General features: G+C 43.4%; 1 protein-coding gene across 6 annotated transcripts in view; it reads left to right on the plus strand.

Moving 5' to 3' along the window:
* The window catches only part of TNFAIP8L3 (TNF alpha induced protein 8 like 3), a 49,305-nt gene extending 22,056 nt beyond the window's left edge, over nucleotides 1-27,249 (plus strand). For 2 of the 6 annotated variants that reach the window (XM_055279119.2, XM_055279121.2), the window contains one exon: nucleotides 25,419-27,249. In XM_055279119.2, coding sequence (XP_055135094.2) covers nucleotides 25,419-25,981 — 563 coding nt within the window. In that variant the 3' untranslated portion in view covers nucleotides 25,982-27,249. Of the gene's footprint in view, nucleotides 1-5,694; nucleotides 5,862-12,193; nucleotides 12,908-13,755; nucleotides 13,995-14,770; nucleotides 15,051-25,418 lie in introns of those variants that run through there. The other 4 variants (XM_063639472.1, XM_063639473.1, XM_055279120.2 and 1 more) reach the window with 4 other exon arrangements.
* Nucleotides 27,250-27,579: the final 330 nt, after the last annotated feature.

The following is a 27,579-nucleotide window of genomic DNA, read 5'->3' on the forward strand; positions in this document are numbered from 1 at the left end:
TTTAAATTAGAGGGGGAAACAAGGACATTTAAAAGTCTGTTATAACAGGATTGTTAGCTTTTAGGAGGCATTGGTCTGCCACCACCACCGTTAGTCCATCATTCCAAAAAAAATTTATTATTGAGGAGTGGTGTGATATTAAATATAATGTGAATCTATTTCTGAAGGAATTAGACTGAAATTTAATTGAAGATTCCTTGTGCATCTTGAAGCTAAAAATAAGAGATCATACGGTGGCCCCAGATTTCCTTACTCCCCTCTAGCCTCCCAAGCAGAGGGAGCCCAGTCAGGAAGCTTCCAGAAAAGGAAGTGTCCACCATTTAGATTCACATTTAACAGAATTTTTAACCCAGTTTTAAATTAGCCCCAGTCACCCTTAATAGTTGGTATTCCCCATCAGCCAGGATTTTGTCTATCTTTATTTACTTTCTTGGTTTATATTATGAAAAATGATTTATCCTTACTCCTTTTCAGGTATAAAATTATACAGTCAGGTGCCGTGTAATGATATTTTGGACGTGATAGTAGTCCCTAGGCTTACAATGGAGCTGAAAATTCCTTGCACCTGATGATGTTTTGACGATCTTGACCCTTTGTCGGCAGAGACTAATGTATGTGTTTTTCTTAGTTTTTAACAAAAAAGTTTAAAAAGTAAAAAAAAAAAATTTATAGAAAAAATCTTATAGAATAATGATATAAAGGAAAAAATAATTTTTGTACAGCTGTACAATGTGCTTGTGTTTTAAGCTGTTACTACAAAAGTCAAAAAGTTTTTAAAAATTTAAAGTTTATAAAGTAAAGAAGTTTCAGTAAGCTAAGGGTAATTTATCACTGAAGAAAGAAAAATGTTTTTTATAAGATTAGTGTAGCCTAGGTGTACAGTGTTGATAAAGTCTATAGTAGTGTACAGTCATGTCCTGGGCCTCCACATTCACTCTCTACTCATTCACTGACTCACCTGGAACAACTTCCAGTCCTGCAAGCTCTATTCATGCTAAGTGCCTTAAAGAAGTGGACCATTTTTTGTCTTTTATACTGCATTTTTACTGTACCTTATACATGTTTAGATATACAAATACCATTGTGTTACAGGTGCCTACACTATTCAGTACAGTAACATGCGGTACAAGTTTGTAGCCTAGAAGCAAAAGGCTGTACCATATAGCCTAGGTGGTAGTGGGCTTGACCATCTAGGTTTGTATAAGTACACCATATGATGTTCACACAATGGCAAAATCCCCTAATAATGCATTTCTGAGAACGTAGCCCCATCAAGTCACTCATGACTCTATGTTGACTATGCTTTTTGACCCTTCCAGAAAACTCCCCTTATTAAAGAAAAAAAAAAAAATCACTCTTTCCTAGTTTTCAAGTTGAAAGCAGGAAAGTTCCCTTATTTAATGCCTTTATGAAGGGACCATCTAGCCATCTTTTCTTATTATTTGCAAGTGAGTAACTATGACCACTGTGATTTTAAAAGGAGAGATCAGGGAATATGAGAGGGAGAATGATTGAGATAGGAGCAAATTGTTGGACAAAGGGAGCATTGTGCCCAAAATGATGGATAGCTCATCCTAAGACCAGCAGGCATGGTAAGCACAAGGGCTGCTACCAACTACCCCTACCCAGGATTTCTCCTCATCCTGGGAGGGAGGTCAGTGATGTGCCGAGACTCAGGGAATGGATGAGGAGTCCTGTTTCCACCCATTCTTAGTGTTTTGTTTTGTTTTCTGTTGTGTTGTTGTTAAAAAACAAACTGTAAAAAATAGCTCTGCCAAATTGTCATAACCCAATAAGAGTGGCTGAGGTCTGAGCAGTGTGTGAAGAGGGCGGAGGTTGGTGCTAAGACAGCACACAGGTGGAATCAAGGCCAGGTGAGGGCCAAGAGCAGCTGATCAGTGGTTCAGGGAATCATGGGGCACATGATAGGAGTGCTGTAGGACAAGTCCATTCTCTCATGAGTCACTGAGTCCCGTCATGGCTGCCCCAGCTTTCTTGGGCCCCTCCACCTTGGAGGGTAGCCTCTCTTAAGCTCAAAGAATCTAAAACTTCCAGAAAAGCTGGGCTCCCCCATGGGCCCTACCCATCTTGTCCACACTCCAGAAGCTCAATATCTCCTCCTGACCTCACCCTGTCCTCCCCATCTCCCTGGTCCCAGCTCTCTGCCTCACCTGGGATGTCTTCCCTTCCCTAGCCCATCTCAGGCCCAGATGCTCCTCTCCGTTTTCTCTGCCTTGGGCCCCCACCCACCCCCACAAGCCCTCCCGAGTGTTAGAGGGACTAAGGCAGTGAAAAATCCAAGTCTTATGGCCATTCCTGGAGTCGAGTCACGAAACAAAAATCTTAAAAGCTTCCAGAGAGAAAAAAACAGGCCCTTACCAAGGTATATTAGTTTTCTAAATAGCAACACTGAACTTTAGACAACAATGATGCCCTGCCTTTGAATTCTCAAGGCAAATTATTTCCAACATAGAGCTCTAGACCAAGGCAAACCATCCATCAAGCATGCGGTTGGAATAAAGTCATTGTATGATATGTTAGATACCAAAAAATGACTATCATGTCCTCTTCCTGAGATAGCTGCTTACTCAGGTGGCAGCCAACTGAGGCCCCCAGGCCAAATCTGGCCTGCCACCTGTTTTTGTGTGTACATTTTTAAGTACACCTTACATGGTTATTTACACCTTACATGGTTTTTTAAGTACCTACACAATATCCTCTATTTTGCCTTTTTCTCCTTTACTCTCTGGCTCTTTAAGGCGGTTTGCCGATGCCTGTGCTGGACCAAGTGCTCCACTGAATCGAGGACCAAATTAAGAAAAAGGAGTTGTGAGATCCAAGAAACAGGAGATGGACACAGGAGAGAAGGGGTAAAGAGTGAAGAGAGGACCCAGGATGACTGTGTGTGTCAGGCATCAAGAGAAACATGCCCAGACTTGAGTTGGGGAACAGAGGGCTGCCAGAGATATCTCCAAGAAAAAAAAAATGGAAGCAGTTGATTAGTTGATGTGTTTGAACCTATTGAGAAGAACTTTCTATTCTGCTAGGAACTTTAGGAATGAATTGGCACTAGACAGATAAAAAACTAACCAGGAGATTAAAAAGTAGTGTTTAACTCCTGGGAAAGCAAGATGAATAAGAAAGGAAATGCAGGCATAGAAGTCATAGGACACTACACAACTCAGCTATGAATGATAGCTAAATCATAGTAATGTCATCGCTGAAGTTTGATTTAACCAAATGTTGAAAGAGAAGCAAATTGGAAGGTGGAAGGAGAAATGAATGGGAAAGAAAGCTAAGTTTTCACCTTCTGTAGTAGAAAGTTAAAAGCAAATAAAATCAAGAATTAACAGTGTAAGCATGTAATTTAAATATAGAGAGGTAATTATTCATTGAAACAGCTAAAATAGTTTAAAGTATTTTGTCTGTAAGTAGCTAGCATCAGAGGTGTGCTGGGGATGCTACATTATGTTATAAGCCTCCCTTGTGGAATGACTTTTCTTTTTCTTTCTTTCTTTTTTTTTTGAGACAGAGTCTTGCTCTGTCACCCAGGCTGGAGTGCAGAGTGCAGTGGCACGATCATAGCTCACTGCAGCCTCGAATTCCTAGCCTCAAGTGAACCTCCCATGTTGGCCTCCAAAGTGCTGAGATTATAGGCATGAGCCACCATGCTCAGTCTGATTTGACTTTTTAAATAATTGTACCCTGTATTAATTTGAAAATAATTTTCTTAATAAAAAGAAAAGAAGTGACAGAGCAACCTGGTGAATGATGTGGCAACCATTCCCAGGTGGGAGTGTCTCAGGCCCCTGGTGGGAGGACATGCCAGCTCTCATTATCATTATTGTTCCTGACATGAGTGTGAATGCATTTCAATAAAATGTCAAGAGTGAGAGCCATGCATTCAAGCAATGAACATTCTCTGTTTCAGTCCCCGGCTACAGTTGCCCAGATAAATAAGCCTTGGTCCCTGCCCTCAAGGAGTTCACAGACCAGTGGGTGATAAAATTCCTCATCCAGCTAGTGGATGATTGATTGCTCCACAAGGTGATAAGTGACAGGGCAGGTGATTGCAAAAAGAAATTGCCTAGAAGTCAGAAGTCATTCAAATGGAGCCCTGGAAGCTAAGCAGGAATTGGGCTGGAAAGAGAGTAAGAGGTCAGTGTCCCAGCACAGGAACAGAAAATGCAGAGGTGCAAGGGGACCCAGGCCTGGTGCAGGTGAGACCTGCCTGTGGCCTGGAGCCAGGAGCTTAGGGTTTGTAGAGGATAAAGAGAAGACAGATGTCAGTTCAGTGGCCTGGTGTGCCATGCTAAAGAGTTGTCTGGGCTCTGTCTTGAAGGTTATGGGAATCCCCTCGAGGCCTTTTCTAGAGGAGCAGCATCATGGAAGCCTGCTGTCAGCCTGGTGTGGAAAATAGAACGGTAGCTGGGGTAAAGAGATGAGCAAGGACACAGACAAGCATTCGGGGAAGAAACCATGAGGGTCTGTACTGAGGTAGCAAAAGAGAGGCAGAGGAAGGCAGGTGCATTTAAAGATATTACAGAAGCTGAATAGACAGTCGGAGGCCTCATTAGATATGGGGGGTGAGGGAGAGAAATAAGACAAGGATGGTCCCCAGGTTCTTGTCTGGACACAGGCCGGTGGCAGAGTCACGTATAATACAAGGAGAGGACTTCAGGAGGGTTGGAGAAAGGAGCTGAGAGAAATGTTGAATGTGGAGGGGGAGGGGTCAGGCAAGCAGTTATGGATGGGAGAGTCCCCTGAACTGGGGAACATATGGGGCAGGGGTCAGTCCATGGGACAGGGGTGGCAGCTCACACTTGGGAAGTGTCTAGCGAGAGAAGAGGACCCTGAGTGAGCTCAGGAGGACACCCAGACATGAGGCATAGACAGAGGAGGAGGAGGCCTGGAGGTGGCTAACGAGGGCCAGAAGAGGTGGGGCTAGGAAAGCAAGACCAACAGAAGGTCCCCTCCTGCTGGTGGCCAGGTAAGCCGTGTGTATCAGGGGTGCCCTCGGCGTTCCAGGATTACAAGTAGTTAGCATATCTGCCCCCCGGAAACAGTCTTTAGAACCCCCCGCCCCCACTTATATGTGTGACAACCGAAAATGCCCTCCCGTGTTTCCAAACACTCCTCAGGGCCAATTACAAGATTATTTGGTGACCTTGGTGAGAGCAGTTACCATTGAGTCTGTGGTGAAAGCCAGGGAAGAAAAAAACCACAGCTCCTCTGTCCTGCCGTGGCCATTCCCTCCTCAGGCCTCTTCCGGGGCTGCCCAGTCGCTATTTATTTTTTGAGGTTTAAATGTATATTATTGAGTTCCTAGCACATGTCAGGGACGCCACGGTGAACAGGACAGTTAAGGTGATGCAGAAGTTTTTTTTCCTTAGTTCAGCTAAAACGGGGTTCTTGTCACATGACCAGGAAAGATGAGGCCCGCAGACACATTGAAAGGTGAGAGGAGCAGAATTTATTAAAAGAAAGCTCTCAGAGAAAAAAATAAGAGGTCCTGCTAACAAGCTTCCACCTCACAGACTGAATTCCAGGCCAGCACACTCGAGCTGAAGAGTCCAGGCTCCTCCCCCTGCCAAAGGCGCGAAATCCCGAGGCTCCGCCCCTATTCCCCCAGTGCGCATGTGCGCATTATTACGCGAGAAGTTGTCGGGGAAGGGCGGGCAGAGAGGCGCTGTTCTCCCTCTGGGTTGCGGGTTTCATATGGGACCGGCAGTCGGGTCTTTCAGCTTTCAGGCTGTTTTAGGCTTGAATGGGGTGTTTTGCAAGGGACCCCTTGGCTGTCTCCTGTCTCTGTCAAAGGTCTCCCCTCTCGGAACTGCCAGGGAACAAACACTTGAAGCCAGGTGGAGGTTCCTTGACTAGGACCCCTTGCAGAAGATGGGAGCGGGGTGGGCAGCAGGGCGTGCTTGGCTTAGGGAGGAGCTGCGCTGAGCAGAGCGGGATGAGAGGCTGGGGAGACAGGCGGGGCAGCTGGGATGTGGGACCAGCGGGAAGAGCTGGCCTTGAGGTTTCGGACACGAGGCCCACCCACAGCTACGTCAGCACAGGGCGGCCTGCCGGGGCCAGGGGCCTGGGGGCCTGGCAGTCTGTGGTTTGGTCTGTGGGCACTGAGGCCAACACACGAAGAGGCCTTGGGGAGAGCCAGCATGACGCCTGCTGACCGCACGCTCTGTGGCGAGCTCAGGCCAAGGACTGACAGAGGAGGCTGAGGTCTAATGGAGGAGTCAAGGGCCCCAGGAAAACAGGGGAGGGAGCAGCATTTTGGAGGGAAGCCACAGACAGGGAAAGCTGGAGGCTCCAAGGTCGATGCCCCAGGTGTTACAGAGTGAGAAAGAAGCAGGAAGTTTCCATTTACGAAGAATGGCGGGAGCAGAATGGGGGGCGGCTGTAATCCAGCACGGGAGAGGAGGAACGCGGAGGACCCCTCCACAGGCATCAACGCACATCTGATGCGTGCCCAGATGATGACAAAAATTCAACTTATCATACTTAAGGGGTTACTATTAAATTGAGAAGAGAAAGCAAATTAGCAGAATCTTCTAGTCTGCTTTCTCATTTAACAGCCAGAAACCATCAGGTAAAGAGATGGGCCCATGGCACACAGTGAGTGCACTGGGGGTAGCAGGGGCAGGGCAGGGCTGGAGGCCGGGCTCTGTCTTCCACTTCCTGCTGCTGGCTCAGTGGCAAAAGTCAGGACCAGGATTGGGCTTTCTCGTTTTCCCTGTATCCGAGGAGCTAGCTACTCCATGGATACACCCTGGCATCTTGATTGTACAGGACAGCCATTCTCGGCATCTTTGAGTGGCCACACCTGGTGATTTGGTTGGAAAACAGTGAAACCTTTTGGTGGTACTTCTTTACGTTACCATGAAGTATAAAAAATTCTATTCTGAGCCATTTGTGGCCTTAGAGTTTAATTTAGAAAGGAAGCCTGAGAGAAAGTCATGTTTCTGAGAAACTTCCAGGAAGTTAAGCCTCCACAGCTAGTTGGCCCCTCCCGTTACGTGATGTGAATGGGATTCCCCCTGGACTCAGAGTGGTTCCATCACAGTAGCGGTCCCAGCAGAGCTTAGGAGCCCAACCTCAGGAGATCTTGCGGGTGTCATCCCACCTCCCATCTGCTAACAACATCCCTCAACACTGTCATTCCACAGGCCAGATATTGACCGTGTCACCAGCAGATATTAAAAATGTGGCTTGACTTGTCTTAAATCCGTAAACAAAATCAGTTTTACTACAGAATATATGTAAGGGAGATTATAAGCAATATATTACATGTCCCTTTCCTGCTGTTCCGCATTCAGATTGACTGAAATCCAAAAATGTCATTGTTCAGGATTCATATCTCACTAAAAAAAAATCAAGTAGAACATTGAGGAAGCCGTAATGCTGTCTGCCAAATCATCTCCCATCCAGAAGTACCTTCTGGTTTCTTCTCCCTCGTGTGTTCTGACCTCTCAAGTACAGCTAACAGTTTGTCTAGTTGTTGTTAAGCTCACTAAGCTGAGGGTTTACATGTTACTACATTAATTAATTAGAGCACCTTCCAGTAGCCTCAGTCCACTGTCGCAGGCCATGTTTTGTTTCTTTTTTCCAAGATAGACTGGAGTTTGTTCCATTTTATTGTTTTGCACATTTTAGGTTCTGCATCCATACTCCAAAAATTACAGCATTCCAAAGACTGACATTTTTATTGCATTAGACTGTTTACTAATTTCACATATTACGGTGTTGGCATGCTCCCATGGCTCTGAATGTGGCATCCTACTGGTGTCCTTGTTAGCAGTCTGGTGTTCTGAGCCTGAGTTCTTGGGTGCCTGCCGTGGTGGAGAAAGTTTGGGAGCTGCCAGCAGAGAGAGAGGATTACCCAGAGAGACAGAACGTGTACTGTGCTATTCCAAGCCCGACAGCTCCTGAGTATATTAAAATAGCTCATGAGTGTGAAGGGGCGTAAATGGGGAGGCTCCAGGGGTGGCAGGAAGGAGGGGTGCTGCTGCCATGGAGAAAGGGTTTACTGCTGGAACTGAACACTGAGAGCGTGGTGGGCGATCCATCTGGCCCCCAGGTGATGCTGCTGTTGTTGGGTCAAAGACAGGCAGAACCCAAGTGGGCCAAGCAGATAGCTCCGTATGAAAGGCAAAGGGTGGACCTTGTGCTTAGTTCAGAAGGCGTTTGAGTACATTCAGTTCCACCTGCACATTGTGAATATGCACCTCCTTCCAGGTGTGGGTCCTGAACTGATAGAATCTGAGCCTCAAAGAACAAGATCAAACACGCTAAAATCACTCATCAGTCATTCATTTACTGAGACATATATACAAGACATATACTGAGCAACTTCTACGTAGTACGCAGTTCTGCTTATGGGGATTCACAGGTCTTCTGAGCATCAGTCCCTAAGAACTCAGCACCGGATGTGGAAAGTGGATGGCCAGTCGCAGTGCAGCACAAGAACAGGGCTACCACTGAGCTGGGTGTGAGGGCCAGCTTCCTTGACAAGATGGACATAAGGGTTGGCCAGGGGCTTATGGTGGGAGGGGACCTTCAGCTGCAACAAACAACCTGTCAGCTGTGCCTCTTCCACCTGGGCGAGGGTCCACTGGATTCAGCTATGGCACAAGAGAGTCAGGGCATGGCTGGCAGCCAGGGCAGCACCCTTAGGGAGAGCTGGCTTGATTTCTGGTACTGTTTGGCTGTCATCCTGACTATTTCAGCCAGTTGGGTTAGGGCAAAACCATTTTTGTGAAGGGTTGAGCTTCCTTTTGGCTTTGAATTGGGCAAGCAGGCCTCTGGTAGGAGGAATGGGATCCTGTGGGCAGAGCCAGAGGTCTGTTCGTGGGGCTCCTCTTCAGTGTCTCCTGTTACTTTGTTACTTAGGAAGGAGCATTAGAAGGGAATCCTACCATGTGGCAATAGGCACCCTTTTCCCCAACAGGCAGCCTGCTGCTAGGTTGTTACTTTCTGCAGATACTTCATAGCAAAAACTGGAAACAGTTTGAAACCTACCAAGAGGGGAACAGTAGAGAAAATGGTGGCATGTGCTATTGTCAAAAAACAATGATGTAGTACATTTGTTGTCATGGAAAGATATCCTCAGAATGTCGAGTGAAATGCAGGCGAGTTTTACTAAAACTGTCAAAAAACAGTTAATCCCCACCTTACATAAACACTCTCAGACACAGAAAAAGAAGGAAAGCTACTCAATCTGTTTTATGGGACTAGTCTTCTCTGACATCAAAATTTGACAAAGATAGTACTATGAAAATGTTATAGACTAATCTCACTTTTGAGTTTAGTTGCAAAATGCAATATTTACTAGTAGAATTCACCAGTATAGTAAATACATATGCATCATGACCAAGTAGGGCTTATCCTGGGAATACAATGATGATTTAAATCAAAAAGTCTTGGAATAATTGGTTAAATTTACATATCATAAGATAAATTATATGATCATCTCAGTGGATACAAAGAAAGTGTTTGCTAAAATTGGATACATTTCTACTTAAAAGCAAACAATGCCTTAGCAAAATAGGAATAAAAGGAAGATAACTTGATAAGGGATATCCATCAAAACCCACAGCAAACATTGCATACTCAGGGAAATTTTAGAGACAATCTTGTTAAAGTTAGGAACAAGACCAGGATGCCACGTAATGCTATTCAACACTATGCTGGATGTTTCTACCGGTGTTATAAAGCAGGAAAAAGAAATAGAGGGTCAAAGAAAACAATCATTTTGTGTAGGCAATGTTGTCTACATTAAAAAGTCCAAGAGATGCTATATAAAATATATTAGAACTCATAACAGAGCTCAGCAAAATGTCTCAATTGGAGATAAGTATACAGGGATCAGTTGGGTTCCTATGCATCATTAATAACCATTTAGAAACTGTAATAGAAAAAAATTAACAGCAGCAACCAAAACTATAAGGTAGCTAGAAGTAAATCTAATGAAAGATAGATGCAAAAGATTTATGGAGATGACTGTAAACATAATTGAAGGACACAGAAAGAGATATGACTAAATGGAGAGACAGGTCATGTTAATGGAGAGGAAGATTCAGTATCATAAAGATACCAGTTTAGGCCGGGCTTGGTGGCTCACGCCTCTAATCCCAGCACTTTGGGAGGCCAAGGCAGGCAGATCACCTGAGGTCGGGAGTTTGAGACCAGCCTGACCAACATGGAGAAACCCCATCTCTACTAAAAATACAAAATTAGGCAGGCATGGTGGCGCATGCCTGTAATCCCAGCTACTCGGGAGGCTGAGGCATGAGAATGGCGTGAACCCGGGAGGTGGAAGTTGCAGTGAGTCGAGATTGCACCATTGCACTCCAGCCTGGGCAACAAGAGCAAAACTCTGTCTCAAGAAAAAAAAAAAAGATACCAGTTTACTTCAGATTAACATAGAGTGCTCATGGCATTTGATCATGTGATCCTAAAATTCCTATGGAAGAATAAAGGCAAGAATAATCAAGACAGTTTCTAAGCAGAATAAAGTGAGGGTGGGCGGGGGGCACTTCCCTTTGGTCTATCATGACTTATGAGTTATATTAAGAAAACTTGGTTTTTGTACTGAAATAGACCAATGGAACAGAGTAAAAAACTGAAAAACAGATCTATGCAATATAGAAACCTGATATGAAAAGAAGAGGCCTACCAGATAGGTAGCAGAAGTATGAACTATTCAATAAATAGAATAAATTGTGGGGAGAAAAAGATTCCCAACCTCATGCAATATGTACAGATAATTTTCAGATTGATTAAAGACCTAAATGTGAAAAACAAAACCTTTAAACCTCTGGAAAATATATGATTATCTTTTATCACCTCATGGCAAGAGAAGAATTTTTAAAATGAGATACAGAAACCACCAACCATCAAGGAAAAGATTGATAAATTAAACTATTAAAATTTTAGATTTCTGGCTGGGCGCGGTGGCTCACGACTATAATCCCAGCACTTTGGGAGGCCAAGAGGAGGCGGATCACCTGAGATCAGGAGTTCGAGATCAGCCTGACCAACATGGAGAAACCCCGTCTGTACTAAAAATACAAAATTAGCCGGGCGTGGTGGTACATGCCTATAATCCCAGTTACTCGGGAGGCTGCAGCAAGAGAATCACTTGAACCCGGGAAGCAGAGGTTGCAGTGAGCCGAGATTGTGCCATTGCACTCCAGCCTGGGCAACAAGAGTCAAACTCCGTCTAAAAAAAAAAATAGCTTTCTGTATGACTAAAGACACCATAATAAAGTTAAAATGTAATGCTACAGACTGGGAAGAGATAGTTGCCACCCCTGTGATCAGCAGAGGCTTAGAATCATAGCAAAATATACAAAAAAGAAAAATATATATAATTCAACTGAAAAAATGAGTAAATTATATGAACAAGCAATTTGCAGAAGAGAAAAACCTTAATGCCCAATAAACACAAATATATTGAATCTCACCAGCAATCAAGAACATGCATATTAAAACAAGGTACCATTTTATACCTATCAGATTGGCAAAAATTAAAAAGTTGGATGATTTGAAGTGTTGATGAGGAAGTGCAACCACAGGAACTCAGACACTGCTGCTGGGAGTGAAAATAAGTGCAGGCTCTCCGGAGAGCCATTGGCAGCCCTTGCTGCTGCAAGACTTGGCAATCAGGTTCTAGGTGTAGACCCCAGGAGACTGTTGTGTGTGTGCACACAAGGAGACACTTTTTTCCTTGCAGAAAATGGAAAGAACTTAAATGTCCATCCGGAGGAAACTTGAAGATATATATTTATATAAGCAACTAAATGATTAAACAAGATAAATCTTGAAAACAGGATGTGGAATAAAGAGTTGTAGAAGGATCTGTGTAGTATGACACCTTCTGTGTGAAGTTTAAACATGATGTTGATGCATGCATACTTATGAAACGAGACAAAAGCATAAAAACGTGGATGGATGAAACAAAAATACAACTTCTGTAGTGCAGTTTAATCTGGGAGCTAGAAGCAGAAGAGAGGGAGTTGAAAGCAAAGAGGGCTTTACCTCTCCCTGTCTTTGAGGGTAAAATATCAAGAATTTTTCCACCTGAGTGGTGACCACACAGTGTTTGTTAAATTATGTTCTATTTTGTCCATATGTTTGAAATGCTTAATATTTAAAATATTAAGAATTGTTCCATCTGGGTGGTGGCTACACAGTGTTTGTTAAATTATCTTCTATTTTGTTTATGTTTATGTATATGTTTTTATGTATTACGTATTTTTATCTATTATGTATATATTTGAAACACTTGGTGGTTTTTAGAAAATTAATTCTTGTGAGGGAAAAATACTGCTCAATCTCCATCTTAAAGTCGGCAATAATTCAGAAAACATTTAAACTAATTGATGTTTATCACCCCATGCATCGCAGCTCAGTGTGGCAGGCTGAAGCACTGAACTCAGGCAGACTCTGGGGCAGAGTCTGCCCAATCCAGCTCTGCCACTTTCTAAATGGTAGATTCAGGCAAGCTACTTAATCTCTCTTTGCCTTGGTTTCCTTGATGTGAAATGCTGCATCTATTGCTATTGCTGACATTAGTGCCTACTTCAAACAGTTGTTGCAAGAATATGATGGCTTAACTGTGCATAAAGCACATGGAAGAGCAGGCACTTTAACTTTATTATTATTATGCCTGAATATGATCTGCCATTCAGAGAGACACTAGTTATTTGTTAGATGCAAGGGATTTGGGGGAATGAATAAGCTTCATTTAAAGAAATCATGTAAGTAGATGTTGTTTTTAGTGATGGTTACTTTTCTGCAGAGAGCCAAAAATATCTCTGAGATCTCCAAAATTAACCTGTTGATTTGGAGATGATTTACCCCCCAGTGGCTTCACAAGTGTCTGCTTCAGTTAGCTCTGGTAAGTAAAATTATCAAACACTCATTCACTTTTCAGAGCTGGCTATAAAATCCATATGAAAAGCAACATCAATATGTAACTGTTGAAATATACAGAATTCCCTCTAAAAATGAAAGCTACATCTATCTTCAAGTCTTGATGAGTATGTTCTATCACATAAGACTGTCCCTTTGGTATTTAAAAAAGTGATGAAATACAACTCCCCTAGGTAGGTGGAGATTCAAATTGAGGCCTTTAATGTTTCAAATGAGTGAGAAATCGCAATCATTAGGGAGCCAAGGGGAATTTTTCGAAGGCAGGTACAGGAAGGCAAAGACTGTAGGCTTTGGTGTCTGGTGAACTTGGGCCCAAATGCAGCTTTGCTACTTACTAGCCACTTAGCTTGCAGTGAATTACTTAAATTGACTGTGCCTCAGTTTCCTCATCTATAAAATGGAACTCACAGTCCCTCTCTTGAGGAATTGTTGTGAGGATCAGATACACGGTATATACCACCTCATGTGCATAATCTGTACTCAGCAGTTGTCCTTATCTCTGACATTACCATTAATTGAGTTACAGATTGCTCAGTGCTGATGGGTGGTGGATTGGAGGCTCTAAAACAAGCTGAGATAATGAGCTAAAAGGTTTTACAGCTCCTCCTGCCAATCTCTCTTCTCTTCAAGACCCAGGAATCGGGGTAGGGGAAAGGTCTTCATCTTGAAGACAATTAAATGCTGCTTTTCAAGTGTAATTATTCAATGTAAGGCACTGAAGCAATCTGAAATTGCGTCCTGTTTTGACTGCCAATGCTTTTGTATGTTCTTATTCAGCACCCTTAAAATGTCCAAAAGAGTTGGGAAATTTTGTCATGTTTGGTGCCCCCAAAACACACAAATCCCCATTCCTAGCCTGTGGATGAATGAATCTCTGGGACTGAGCAGCTACCAACTGCAAAGCCAAAGCTCTCTGCCTGTTAGCAGGCCCCAGCCAAAGGCAGGATCTCAGGGGCACCTAAGCCACAGCCGGAGTCAGGAAAGCTGGTCACATGGCAGAGGGGATGAAGACTGGTGAACCAGCACACCTGTTCTGCATTTGGTTGTCTCCGGTAATTCACTCCTTCATCCTTCCAACCTCTGCCCCCGTCCTATTGCACCCAAGACTGCCTCTCCCTCCCTACCCTAATTTTTAAATAATTCATTCTCTTGATGAAAGAGGAGGGGTAGGCCAGGTGCAGTGGCTCACCCCTGTAATCCCAGCACTTTGGGAGGCCGAGGGGGGGCAGATCATGAGGTCAGGAGTTGAAGACCAACCTGGCCAACCTGGTGAAACCCCATCTCTACTAAAAATACAAAAATTAGCCAGGAGTGATGGCACGCACCTGTAATCTCAGCTTACTCAGGAGGCTGAGGCAGGAGAATCGCTTGAACCCGGGAGGCGGAGGTTGCAGTGAGCTGAGATCGTGCCACTGCACTCCAGCCTGGGCAACAGAGCAAGACTCCGTCTTGCAAAAAAAAAAAAGAAAGAGGAGGAGTGGTTTGATGGTGGACGACAAAGGGGAGAGAGACTCCCAAGAGAGATACAGTGTGGCTGACTAACGTGAATAGAGAATCCACTTTAACCAGCTAAATGGACGTGTTTGCATTTTGAAGGAAGAACCCACTTATCCCTCAAGATCTCTAGTGGGCTAATTATTTCAGGAAGATGGGTCTTTTCATCATCTCTTCCTTACTGGAAAGGGACAGGATTTGCAGGGGAAAATGGGAAGACTAGGGTAGGACAGGTGAGATTTGAAGTGTCCTGCTAGACAGGGTGGTGTCACCATCTCCACCCAGATGCCCCAGGGGTACCTGGAACTCAGGGATGAATTCATCTTACCTACAGGCTGGCTTCTCCTCCAAGATGTCCATTTCAGTTGGCGGCACCTCTATATCCTTTCACCCTACCTGTCTTTCAAGCTAGAAGAAACAACTCATCGTCATCCTTGACTCATCCCTGAACCCCAGCAATCACCCATGCTGTTCCTTACTCTGCTGTCTCCCTGTCACCCAGAGGACAAGCTAAAGATCAGAAACAGGAGGCATTTAACTATCTTTAAATACAAAGCATTTAACTATCTTTCTAATTGCTATGGCTTCCTACTGCCTTCAGGAAATATCTCGAGGCAAGTAAAAGTGTTTGAAATCCATTCTTCAAGTTGTCCCATAGAAATTTTTGAAATGTCGATGGCCCATTTCTTTTTTTTTTTATTATACTTTAGATTTTAGGGTACATGTGCACAATGTGCAGGTTTGTTACATATGTATCCATGTGCCACATTGATTTCCTGCACCCATTAACTCGTCATTTAGCATTAGGTATATCTCCTAATGCTGTCCCTCCCCACTCCCCCAACCCCACAACAGTCCCCGGAGTGTGATGTTCCCCTTCCTGTGTCCATGAGTTCTCATTGTTCAATTCCCACCTATGAGTGAGAACATGCGGTGTTTGGTTTTTTGTCCTTGCGATAGTTTACTGAGAATGATGTTTTCCAGTTTCATCCATGTCCCTACAAAGGATATGAACTCATCCTTTTTTATGGCTGCATAGTATTCCATGGTGTATATGTGCCACATTTTCTTAATCCAGTCTATCGTTGTTGGACATTTGGGTTGGTTCCAACTCTTTGCTATTGTGAATAGTGCCGCAATAAACATACGTGTGCATGTGTCTTTATAGCAGCATTTCTTGTCAGATCTGATTAGATCATTACTTTTCCCTTAAAGTGGGGCTGCGGGAAAGCTCTTGTCAAGAGGAAGGATAATTGTCCACTCTGTGTTTTCCTGCTGTTCACATGTGCCTGTATGATTAGCAGCTCATCTTCAGTCCTCAGTTTTGTTTCTTTCAGGCATTTTTTGAAATCACTGGGCTATTTTGCAAGGGCTAGTTTAGTTAGAATGAAATAATATAATCAGTGAGTCTGTTTAACCAAGCACACATAAACATATGCTGAAATAAATCAAAACTGCTGAAAGAGAACAAACAAGTGAGGCATAGACTAAGCACCTCTTCCCACCCCATGTGGGGGATCTTTCCCTCATCCCTCAGAATGCCACACAACAGTGGGGCCCAAATCTGTCTGTGTATTAAATATTAGTAAAGCTTAATTTATCTCATTACAAAAAAGGAAACCTAAATAGAGGTTCTAAGAGTTCCATTTTTTGCACCCCACCAGTGGTGCCTAGTGGAGGCTGCTACCCTTTAAGTCACGGTGTCCCCCATGAGTCCCACAAGCTGCCTGCTTCCTGTGGCAGGTGGTGGAAATTTGGAAGACCTCAGGACTTCCCAGAAGCAGGGGTAAGCTCGGGGTATCTGTCTTCAAGGCAGGTGGCTCCTCTGCAGGGTAGGGAAGGGACCAGACCCAAGAAGTCTTCAAGAATATGCTGTGAAGTTAACCCTGAGTCTGAAAAATCCATTCCCTAACCCTTCTAAATCATCTAAGTTTTACCAGGAGTGCCTTTTAAAGTGTTCCCAAATGCCTTTTGTAAGCCTCAGAAGTGCCACCCTTTCTCACGTATGAAAGGAACTGGACCAATAAAAGGCACTTTTCATGAGCTTCTAAGCTTTGATCATTTCTCCATGGGAGAGGGGAGGATCAAGGTTTTTTTGCTTGTCTCTAACTCAAAGGCCCCACCATCCCTTAAGGCTTTCATTTCATTCTACCTCCTCCAGCTCCATGTTCTTTCTTTAGAATTCTAGGAATATACAAACAACAGTTTTATACAAGGGATGGAAAATGTTTTCTAGTTTGAATCCACTAGAGATGCAACAACTCAGTGAGTCTCTCTGGAAACCACAACTGTATGAGGTTCACATTTCAAAACACTACTTAAAGTTCCTTAATGGTCCTGCCCCCACAGCTACTTAGGGACAACCAAAACCTAAAGCAGACGCAGTGTCTTCTTGAGGAAGCATTTTATCATCATCAAGGATTTCCCCTCCTGCATACCACCACGCCTCACCCCTACAGCAAACACCTTCCTCATCATTCACCCACAGAACAGAAAAGGAGACGGGAAGGGGTGGGGAGGCCATCACTCTCACCACTCGCTCCTGGCCACTTATCAGTAGTTAAAGATGGAGCATGAGAGATGTGACAGGTTCAATCAGCTTTTCTGGCTGCATAAACTGAGCAGAAGGATGGTTGCTCATCATGAAAGTTCAAGTTCAGGCCAGACGCTGTGGCTCAACGCCTGTAATTCCAGCACTTTGGGAGGCCGAGGCAGGTAGATCACGAGGTCAGGAGTTGTAGACCAGCCTGGCCAACATGTTGAAACCCTGTCTCTACTAAAAATACAAAAATTAGCCAGGTATGGTGGTGTGCACCTGTAGTCCCAGCTACTCGGGAGGCTGAGGCAGGAGAATCACTTGAATGTGGGAAGCGGAGGTTGCAGTGAGCCGAGATTGTGCCACTGCCCTCCAGCCTGGGCGACAGAGCGAGACTCTGTCTCAAAAAAAAGAAAAGAAAGTTCAAGTTCAAAGCAGTTTGTGAGCCTGCTCCGTCTTAAGGAGATTTGCTTGAAGTTCTTTCATTTTTTGTTTTTTTTCTCCTAACAATTAAGTGTAAGTGATTGAGTGCCAGAAACTTGGACTACCAGGAATCTCCCTCTGCCCAAGGCTCTTACCCCATCCCTTGGGCCTTTCCTCCCACCTTCCCTGTCTTTTGGGTCCCCTGCCTTGACAGATGATGCCCATTAAGCACTCCAGATTGTTTTCTTCTGGGAACCATCTTCACTCTTAACTTCTGCTTAACATTTTTAGCTAATTCTCTTCCCTGCCATTATCTTAAGCTATTTAGAGAAATGAAGTAATTCTGATGTGTACTGGCTATTACAAATAATTTCCCATTTTATAATTTTTACACAGCTATCCACACTTACATTCAAGTTTTCCACACACTCCTTAGAGAAGTTTCCAAGTCCTGTGAAAAAGAGGGGAGAATAGCTGTCCCCTCACCCTGTCCACTCCCACATCCTGGAGTGATGCTCAGAGCCCCTTTTCTGGGCTGTAGCTGAGAGCTCAGAGCCTGTCATCTTTCATAACCATCATTTACTTTATTTTTCCCAAAATTTATTACCTTGTTCTTACCATGCTGAAGCTCTTCTGCCCACTCACCCAGCTTGGTAAAGATCTTCCTGTTGTTTATCACCATTAGCTTGGCATTTCACCATCTGGGAGAGCTTAGTGTTTTCTAGAAACATGGAAACATCACTTGTACTCCGGCTGAACATCATTTATAAAAGCAGCAGCTCAGACTGGCCCCAGCACTTTTCCATGCCGTGAAGTTCCCCCTTTAAATTATCTTTCGCTTTCTCTCTCCAAACTAGCTCACTGCCATTGTCACACCATTCTCCCAACATAGTCCTGGTGTGTTTCCTTTCTTGTAAATGATCGAAGGGTCCTTATTCTCAGAGCCTTCATATTATCTTTGATTGAGCTCTTCTATCAATCTTGGTTTAAGGAAGCCCCCTGTCTTTCTACCAGGATGAATTTGCTATCGCTACATAATCACATTTTTATGTCTATTCTCAGAGATTCTGAGGTACTATAAACAATCCATTACCTTTCATGCCTGGAAAATGGGAACTTTTGTTCAAACATGGTTAAAAGAATTATCCCTGGCCGAAAGAGCTTTCCTAGGGCTTGTATACAGAAAGAGAAGTTTTTACCAAGACCCATCCTCCATCTTTTAGTGTTTCCCCATTAATAAACATGGTCCACTAGTTAGGCCTGTTTCCCAAATATCCCAAGCACACTCGTGACCTTGACTCCCAAAGCTTAGCTCATGCTCTTTCTCTCAGCCTGCAGTGTTCCTCCTTGGTGGGTCACCAATAGGCACCCTGTGCAGAAGGCTGAGGCAGAAGGATGGTTGAAAGCAAGGCCAAGATTTCCATGTGCAAAAAGTCTTCCAAATGGGACTGCTCCCTCAGTGCCCTCTCTCTCTCTCTTAAATCATTTGTAACATTATGTATGCATGTTGGAAACAATGGTATCTCCCCAGCTTCCCCATTAAGCTCTGAGAGTTGTGAAAGTGTTCTGTTGACCAGTGTCTTGATTTTATTTCTCTCAATCCCATCCCAGTATTTCCTATAATGCATACCAGAGAATGCGATATATATATATATATGTCATATACATATATATATATTCATATGTATATGTATATGTCCAGTAAATTTGAGAAGTGGTGGACTAAACAAAACTATGCAGTTATCTTTACTGTAGGACTTCTCAGAGCCTTAATAAGCTACCTGTTATGGTGAACCATCAAAAGCAAATCATGATATATTGTCATCTACAAACTCTTTTAACTGACCTCAAGACTTTCTTTCCTGGAGCATCTAACAGGACAAGTTCTCTATAGGATATATGTTGGAGGACACTGTTATAAATCATGGGTCCTACATTCATCATGTCAGAATCACCTGGGGAGCTTGTAACAATTTGGGGTAGAGTATGGAAATCTACTTGGTTGTTGTGTTTTCTTAAAGCCTTCCTGGTAATTTTGGCGGTCCATAACATTTGGGTTCCTCTACATGACACTTTTGATCTTTAAAGCTTCAGAGATGCTATCCCGGTGACCCTCCTGAGCCCTCACTGTAGAAGTTTGCACCCCAAATTACTTGCAGGTAAATAATAAACTCTTATACAAGATAGATGGCTGGAAGCTTATCAGGGAAAACACCCAGGGACTTTGTGACTTGGGGAAAAATACTGGCCTATATCCATGACTTTAGAAACCACTTCCAGCCGGGCGCGGTGGCTCATGCTTGTAATCCCAGCACTTTGGGAGGCCGAGGCGGGCGGATCACGAGGTCAGGAGATCGAGACCACGGTGAAACCCCGTCTCTACTAAAAATACAAAAAATTAGCCAGGCGTGGTGGCGGGCGCCTGTAGTCCCAGCTACTCGGAGAGGCTGAGGCAGGAGAATGGCCTGAACCCGGGAAGCGGAGCTTGCAGTGAGCCGAGATTGCGCCACTGCACTCCAGCCTGGGCAACAGAGCAAGACTCCGTCTCAAAAAAAAAAAAAAAAAAAAGAAACCACTTCCTAACATCATAGCTGTCCCTGCCTACGTGCAAATCCACCTTCAGAGCCCATGGACTTTACCCCAACTATTCTCACTCATGCCAATGTGGGCTGTTTCACATGTTTCTGTATTTTGATTCATTGTCTATATCTGGCCTCATTGCAGGATCATATTCAGAGCAAGACCTAATTGAATACTTTTCTCGGGATTTCCTCATAGCACTTGCTACATAGCCAAACTAAGAGTAAATGCTCAATAATTGCAGAGAAAACAAGGGACAAATGGGGACCTTGGTCTAAAAGGGACAAAAGGTTGGCTCTAGAATTAAAAAGCAGGTAGAGCAGGTGGTAAATGTGGCAAGATGGGTAGGTACTCAGCTTCCCCTGCTGAGATAGAAGCTTCTTAAATGGTATAATCTTCCTCCACTCTTAAGTTGTATCTTTGTTACTTCTTGTTCTTCATATGATAAATATACATCCCTAGTAGCTCAGGAATAGATCACCAACTTGTCCCAATTTGCATGGAACATTTCCAATTTTAGCAATGAAAGTCCACTGCCTGGGAAAGCCCTCCTTGCTGGAAAACTAGGCATTTGGTCACTCAGGAGGCAAAAATAGTTCCCTAATCAAAGAAAATCAAGACTGCTACATCTCATTCTACCCACCTGAATACATTTCCTATTGCTGCTGTAACAAATTACCACAAATTTAGTGGCTTAAGACACCAGTTTGTCATTTTATATTTCTGGAGATCAGAAGTCCGAAATGGATTTTACAGAGCTAAAATCCAGGTGCTGGCAGGAGCTCCGTTTTGTTTTTTTCCTGGAGGCTCCAGGGGACGATCCCCTCCCTGGCCATCTCCAGCTTCTACAGGACACATTCCCTGGTTCTGACTTCTCCATCCATCTTCAGAGCCAGCCAACATGTCACTCCAACCTCTGTTTTCATCATCACATCTCTTTCTCTAACTCACTCTCCCACTTCCCTCTTTCACTCTCAACTTAATCATGTCTGCAAATTCCCTTTTGCCAAGTAAGGCAGCATATCCAGTGGTTCCAAGGATGAGGATGTGGATATCTCTGGGGGTCATTCTGCCTACCACACCCACTTCTTTCTGGGAGTTGATAGAACACCCTAATGTATTAAATAAATATATTTAAAATCTCACAGAAAATAAGCTATTTCACTTTGCTTAATCAGTGTTTTTTTAAATTTATGTAATCAAGAAATTCTTCTTTTCTTCCCAAGGAACACTTCTTAACATTTCATGGAAGTCTGCTGCTCTTGCAGAAGAATAGGATTCAGAATGGTTGATGGGCAGACTGCAAGAGTCCAGAGACATTCCACAACATGTGCAGAGTTTCGAGGGAACTCAGTTATAGATCCAAATTCCTCTTGACAACTTCAATACATATTCTTTGTACATACTAATATACAAACTCATCTGCCTAAGAAGAAACCTAAGGTCAAGGCATGGTGGATCTCCCTTTCTTCCACTGTTGTAGCCTCGACCTCCTGGGCTCAAGCAATCCTCCTATCTTAGCCTCCTGAGTGGCTGAGACCACAGGTGCATGCCTGGCTAATTTTTCACTGTATTTTATTTTATTTTATTTTATTTTGTTTTTATTGAGACAGAGTCTCACTCTGTCACACAGGTTGGAGTGCAGTGGCATGATCACAGCTCACTGCAGCCTCAATCTCCTGGGCTCAAGCCATCCTCCCACCTCAGCCTCTCAAGTAGCTGGGACTACAAGTGCATGGCACCACACCCAGCTAATTTTTGTATTTTTCCTAGAGACAGGGTTTTGCCATGTTGCCCAGGATGGTCTCAAACTTCTAGGCTCAAGCGATCTACCTAGCTCAGCCTCCCAAAGTGCTGAGATTAAGGGTGTGGTGGCCAAGAAAAACATTTTAATTGGACATTTTGCCCTGGGGGTACAAAACCTCCTGGCAAACAAAGAGTTGATGTGAAATTCACATTGCCAATGATGACTCTTTTGGTAAGGCACCATAACTCACCCCTGCCCATCTTATTTAGAGGTGCATTTCCAATAAAACTTCATTTCTTATGTTTAGTAAGTAGTTATCAAAATTTTGATATTTTATACCTAAAATAATTAAAATGATAACTCACTCCAAAGGAAAATTTTTAATTTTTGCTTAGAGATTTATGGTCCCTGGAATCTTCTTTTAATTTAAATTTAAATTCATATGCATCCTTTGGTTGTAGAGAATTATGATGGATTGATAAATATTTTCAAGCAAAGCACATACATGAAGTTAAAGTGCTGTGGGTGAAGTAGAATAGAGACACAATTTCAAGGAGAAAAAAATGTAACATTTCCAATTTTTAAAGAAGACCTTGTTCATGTCATTTTTCAAGTGTACAATAATGGGTATTATATAACAACGGTACTTATGTTACATTGGACACATTTAAAAGAATGCTTTAACAGGTTAATTTGAAAATGTCACTATTTACATTATCTAGAAATTATATCTTTCCTAACTATTTAATCTTAACATGAAAAATACTTGCTGACAAGTTTTAAAATATTCAAGGAGGTACACAGTTGTTAAAATTTCTTATAGGGGCCCGGCACAGTGTACATTCCTGTAGTCCCAGCTACTTGGGAAGCTGAGACAGGAGGATTGCTTGAGCCCTGGAGTTCAAGGCCAGCTTTGAGGCCACCATAGCGAGACCCCCATCTCAAAAAACAAAATAAAATCAATGTTGGTAAATTGAATTATTATGACTTTTTTGAGACAGTCTTGCTCTGTCGATCAGGCCAGAGTGCAGTGGCATGATCTCAGCTCACTGCAACACTTGCCTCCCGAGTTCAAGCCATTCTGGTGTTTCAGCCTCGCAAGTAGCTGGGCCTACAGATGCACGCCATCAAGCCTGGCTAATTTTTGTATTTTTAATAGAGATGGGGTTTAGCCATGTTGGCCAGGATGGTCTCGAACTCCTGACCTCAACTGATCCACCCGCCTCAGCCTCCCAAAATGCTGGGATTACAGGCATGAGCCACAGCACCCAGCCAATTAATTATTTTTAAAATAAATCTTATATTTATTTTAAATGTGATATGTGAGCTCTGACAACTGGTCCAGAGCAGAATAGAGGAAATGCTGGCAGTACAAACAGCAGGGTATGGAATCAGGCCAGCAGGAAAGCCTCGGGAAAATGCCCACTTAACCCAGCCCAAAGGGTTAAACAGCGCCTGGCACAGAACCAGCACTCCCTTCACTCAGCCAACACCTGCTGTGTGTGGCCAATGTGCCAGGCATTGGGGGTAATTGGGCTTAGACATGAGTCCCTGCCCTCAGGCACCAACCTGCCACTGGATGCATATGTAGTTGACCTGCTGCTTCTGTGTAAATGCATGTTGGCTGCATTTCTAGAGAGTCTAAAGACTTATTCTTGGGCAGTTTTTAGAAGCTGTGACTACAAAGCCATGACTCATTTTTTTATATTCTAGAATGGATCCATCTACATTCCACTATTCCTATTAGAATAGTCACCTGAGGAAGCATATACTTATTTCAGTGACAGGGCGATTACTCAACAGTCTTTAAGCTTCATCTGTGGAATTGACTTCAAAGCATACAGTGCAATCTTCTGAATATGCTTAGTGCTTGTAAATATTTGCCTTTGGAGAACAGCTTTGATTTTGCAGAGAACAAAAGCTATTCACACAAAGCTTTAGTGATCATGGTAGATGATGAGACTGGGCAGGAATATCATTTGCCTCAAACTCTGGAATAGCATCAGTCAGGAAGTCGGAGCTTTCTCATAGTAAAGAAGAGTCAGGAGAGATTGTACATTCCTTTTATATTCTGCACAATGAGCGTTTATTCCTCTTAGCACTGAGGCGGAAGGGAAGAGCCTGGCCATGTCAGGGTCACTTGGGTGTGAAGTTGCTTAAAGATTCTATGGTCTCAGACTTTGGAAGAGAGCTTGCTAGGGCTGTGGAAGGCCCCTGGTGCTCACTGGTTTAGTTCTGCTGACCCAGAAGGAGCAGAGAGGGAGGGACCAGACAAGGACAACAGAAGCCAGGGCATGTGGCCATCGCTCTGTCTGCTCTGCTTATCCAGTCACTCCTGTGTGGACACAAAGCACTGGACAAAAGCTCTTGGGATTCTCCAGGCCCTCATTCTCAAAAGGAATATTGGTTTTTCTTAGTATCGGTTTGATGTACACTGTATTTTACTACTTTCTTATTCTTCTACATTTCTCTGGTATTTTACTCAACGGCACCATTCCCTATGCTCAGAACTGAGCTAGGTGCTCTGGGAGACATTGCCTCTGTCCTTGGGCAATTTGAATCTCCTTGGGAAGATAAGAACAATATACACACATACTGTAGAGTGAGGATAGCCAGTGGCTTTCATTTCAGACGTCAGCTCCAGCTAATTGGTGGCCTTGTAGAGTATTTCATCAAATCAAAACACCATCAATTGTAAGATGCCATTTTCTGTGTTCTTAAGAAAAAAAAATGCTATAAATTAAATTATGAACCATTTCTTTATTATTAGTTAGAATTTTTATTTATACTTATTGAAAGAGGCTTTTTAGACTTCTTTGCATATAATATTGTGGATTTTTTAAAACATATATTGCTCTCATTCATTCATAAAGTAGAAAATAACAGCAAAATAAATTGGGTCTGGTTTTCCTAAGCTGCTTCACTTTCAGAGTACTACTCATCTCTAGCATCTTTGATTTGGAGTTACTGATGTCCGTGTTCCCACAGTACAACTCTCTATGCCATCAAGGGTATTCAGGAGGCAACATTTCTTACAAAAATTTCTCTTGACTTTCTCCCAAATCTCTCACAACTTTTGTGTAAATTGGTGTGCACACAGGTAATAACAACCACAGCACAACAGCTACCTGGCAACATTAACTGAAAGACCCATCCAATTTTCAATATTTCAAAATCAAAAGAATTCCTCTTAGACCCAATGATATGGGGTTCTGAGGCTCAGTCAAAATGACTGTCGTGATCAACTAACCATGTCTGCCCTGGGACTGGGGTTGACAGTGGGGCTACATTCTTGCCATTAAGCAATAACTTGCTCCTGTATAGTTTGCAAAGCTGAATGGTTTCCAGTGTGACAGCAGTGGTAGAGTGTTCTCTGTGAGCTAGTAGAATCAGGAAGTCTTTATGAATGAAGTAGGTTTAAAAAGGTAAGATTTGGCTTGGATAAGAGGAGATGACCTCCAGCAGAGGAAAGAGCATAAGCACAGTTTAGAGGATTCAAAAGGGTAAACAAAGCATATCATGTGGAGAGGAAAGTGGGGGAACCAGGCTGGGGTGGGGTTTAATTAGGGAGTGAGGGGATATAAAGACATGAGTTTTTGCTCTAAGAACATAAGTTCAAGTTAATGTGTTTTACTTGTGGGAAAATAATAGACAGTTCTTATATTTCTAAAACTTTTATATATTTTTTTACCATAGGTCCTGATGTTTTTAGTTCAAAGAGTCTTGCGCTTCAAGCCCAGAAGAAGATTCTGAGCAAAATAGCCAGCAAAACTGTGGCCAACATGTTGATTGATGACACCAGCAGTGAGATCTTTGATGAGCTCTACAAAGTCACCAAAGAGCACACACACAACAAGAAGGAAGCCCACAAGATCATGAAAGACTTAATCAAGGTGGCGATCAAAATCGGGATCCTCTACCGTAACAACCAGTTTAGCCAAGAGGAGCTTGTTATTGTGGAGAAGTTCCGGAAGAAGCTGAACCAGACGGCCATGACCATTGTCAGCTTCTATGAGGTGGAATACACCTTCGATAGGAACGTGCTCTCCAATCTCCTGCATGAGTGCAAGGACCTGGTGCATGAACTGGTGCAGCGGCACCTGACGCCCAGGACCCACGGGCGCATCAACCACGTCTTTAACCACTTTGCCGATGTGGAGTTCCTCTCCACCCTCTATAGTCTGGATGGAGACTGTAGGCCCAACCTCAAGAGGATTTGTGAAGGAATCAATAAGTTGCTAGATGAGAAAGTCCTTTAAATGCCTTCCCTCCTACTGGACTTTGCTGCTTTAAAGTTACAGCACTCAACCATGATCTGAGTGAGAATCAAGAACATAAGCAGAAACCCTTGTCAAAGATGTCCATTTTCTGCCCTGTTCATCCCTCTGATGCTGAACTGAGCTCAGGTGTGTTTTTCTTCCAAGCTTTCTAGCAAGGTTTCTACTTAAAATCACCTGTGTGCAAGCCTAAAGGACATTTCATCTATTCTAAGCAGAAAGGCTGTTTTGTTCATTACAGTGAGTGCTGTTCATCTCATGGAATGGGAGGAGCACTAAACCAGGAGACAGAGGACATGGATTTGGTTTCCAGCTTAACCAGTTAGGACTCTGTCCTCTGCATTCTGGAACCATGATGCCTGCCTGCCTGCCTCACAGGGCTGTTGTGAGGACCAGATGAGATGATGTATGTTCATACTTTTGGAATCTCTAATTTAAGGTCTTAATATTTTGTCTTCTGAGCGTGAGGGGATAAACCTGGATGTAGACTATTAAGCAGCATAGGAGAAAAGAACAATAGAATCTAATGAACTGGGTTTGCAATCTGTGTCTAAATGTACTACTTCAGACAAAGTGAAATCCAAAGGTGTGAGAAAGTATAGCTGCAAATTGGAAAAATGTGTTTCAAGAGTCGTCTTTTTGGCCAGGCGTGGTGGCTCACACCTGTAATCCCAGCACTTTGGGAGGCCGAAGCAGGCAGATTGCCTGAGGTCCAGAATTCGAGATCAGCCTGGCCAACATGATGAAACCCCATCTCTACTAAAATTACAAAAATTAGCCAGGCGTGGTGGTGCATGCCTGTAATCCCAGCTACTCAGGAGGCTGAGGCAGGAGAATTGTTTGAACCCGGGAGATGGAGGCTGCAGTGAGCTGAGATCATGCCACTGTACTCCAGCCTGGGCAACAGAGCAAGACTCTGTCTCTAAAAAAAAATAATAATAATAATTTTAAAAAAGAAGTGTTTTTGAGGTCTTAGATGTTCAGGTTTATGATCCTGCGGAGGGAAACTTTCCATGGGGGGGTAGGGAGAGAGAGTTTTCCATCCACAACACAGAAACAGAGAAGCACTGTGCTCCCTCTGCAGGACCAGCCTTCCCTTATCTAAGGGGCATGGAGCTCAGGGAGGCTTTATTCCATATGCACGGGAGAATCAGGCAGAATGAACCCCTACCCATCTTTCTTGGCCTTTCACAGTCATTTTGTGCTGTTTTCTCTGGTTCATTAATAAATTGAAACTGCCCTCCAAACAAGAGATCTTAGAGTTGTGATTCAAAATAAAATTCCTTGGAGTTAAATACAGTGTTAAGAATAACAGGATTGAAAGGAAGAAGAAAATGAAGAGCAAGAGTTCTGCACTCGAACCCCAAGGGGAGGTAGATTCAGGGGAGCACAAGTGGGTGGATCTGTGAGATGGTCAATGGGGAGCTAGTCCACAGACACAAACCACCTTCTCCAAATGTCACAGCCTTGCTTTCACAGCGCAGCTTCTGACATCTTTTCATCATAGTCTTAACCAACGTCAGAACAATGTACTTCCTTTCAACACTGTGCCACATTAAGAGACTTGCCCTTCCTCCCAT

The sequence above is a fragment of the Symphalangus syndactylus genome, chromosome 5 (genome assembly GCF_028878055.3).
Source record: "Symphalangus syndactylus isolate Jambi chromosome 5, NHGRI_mSymSyn1-v2.1_pri, whole genome shotgun sequence".
NCBI lineage: Eukaryota > Metazoa > Chordata > Mammalia > Primates > Hylobatidae > Symphalangus > Symphalangus syndactylus.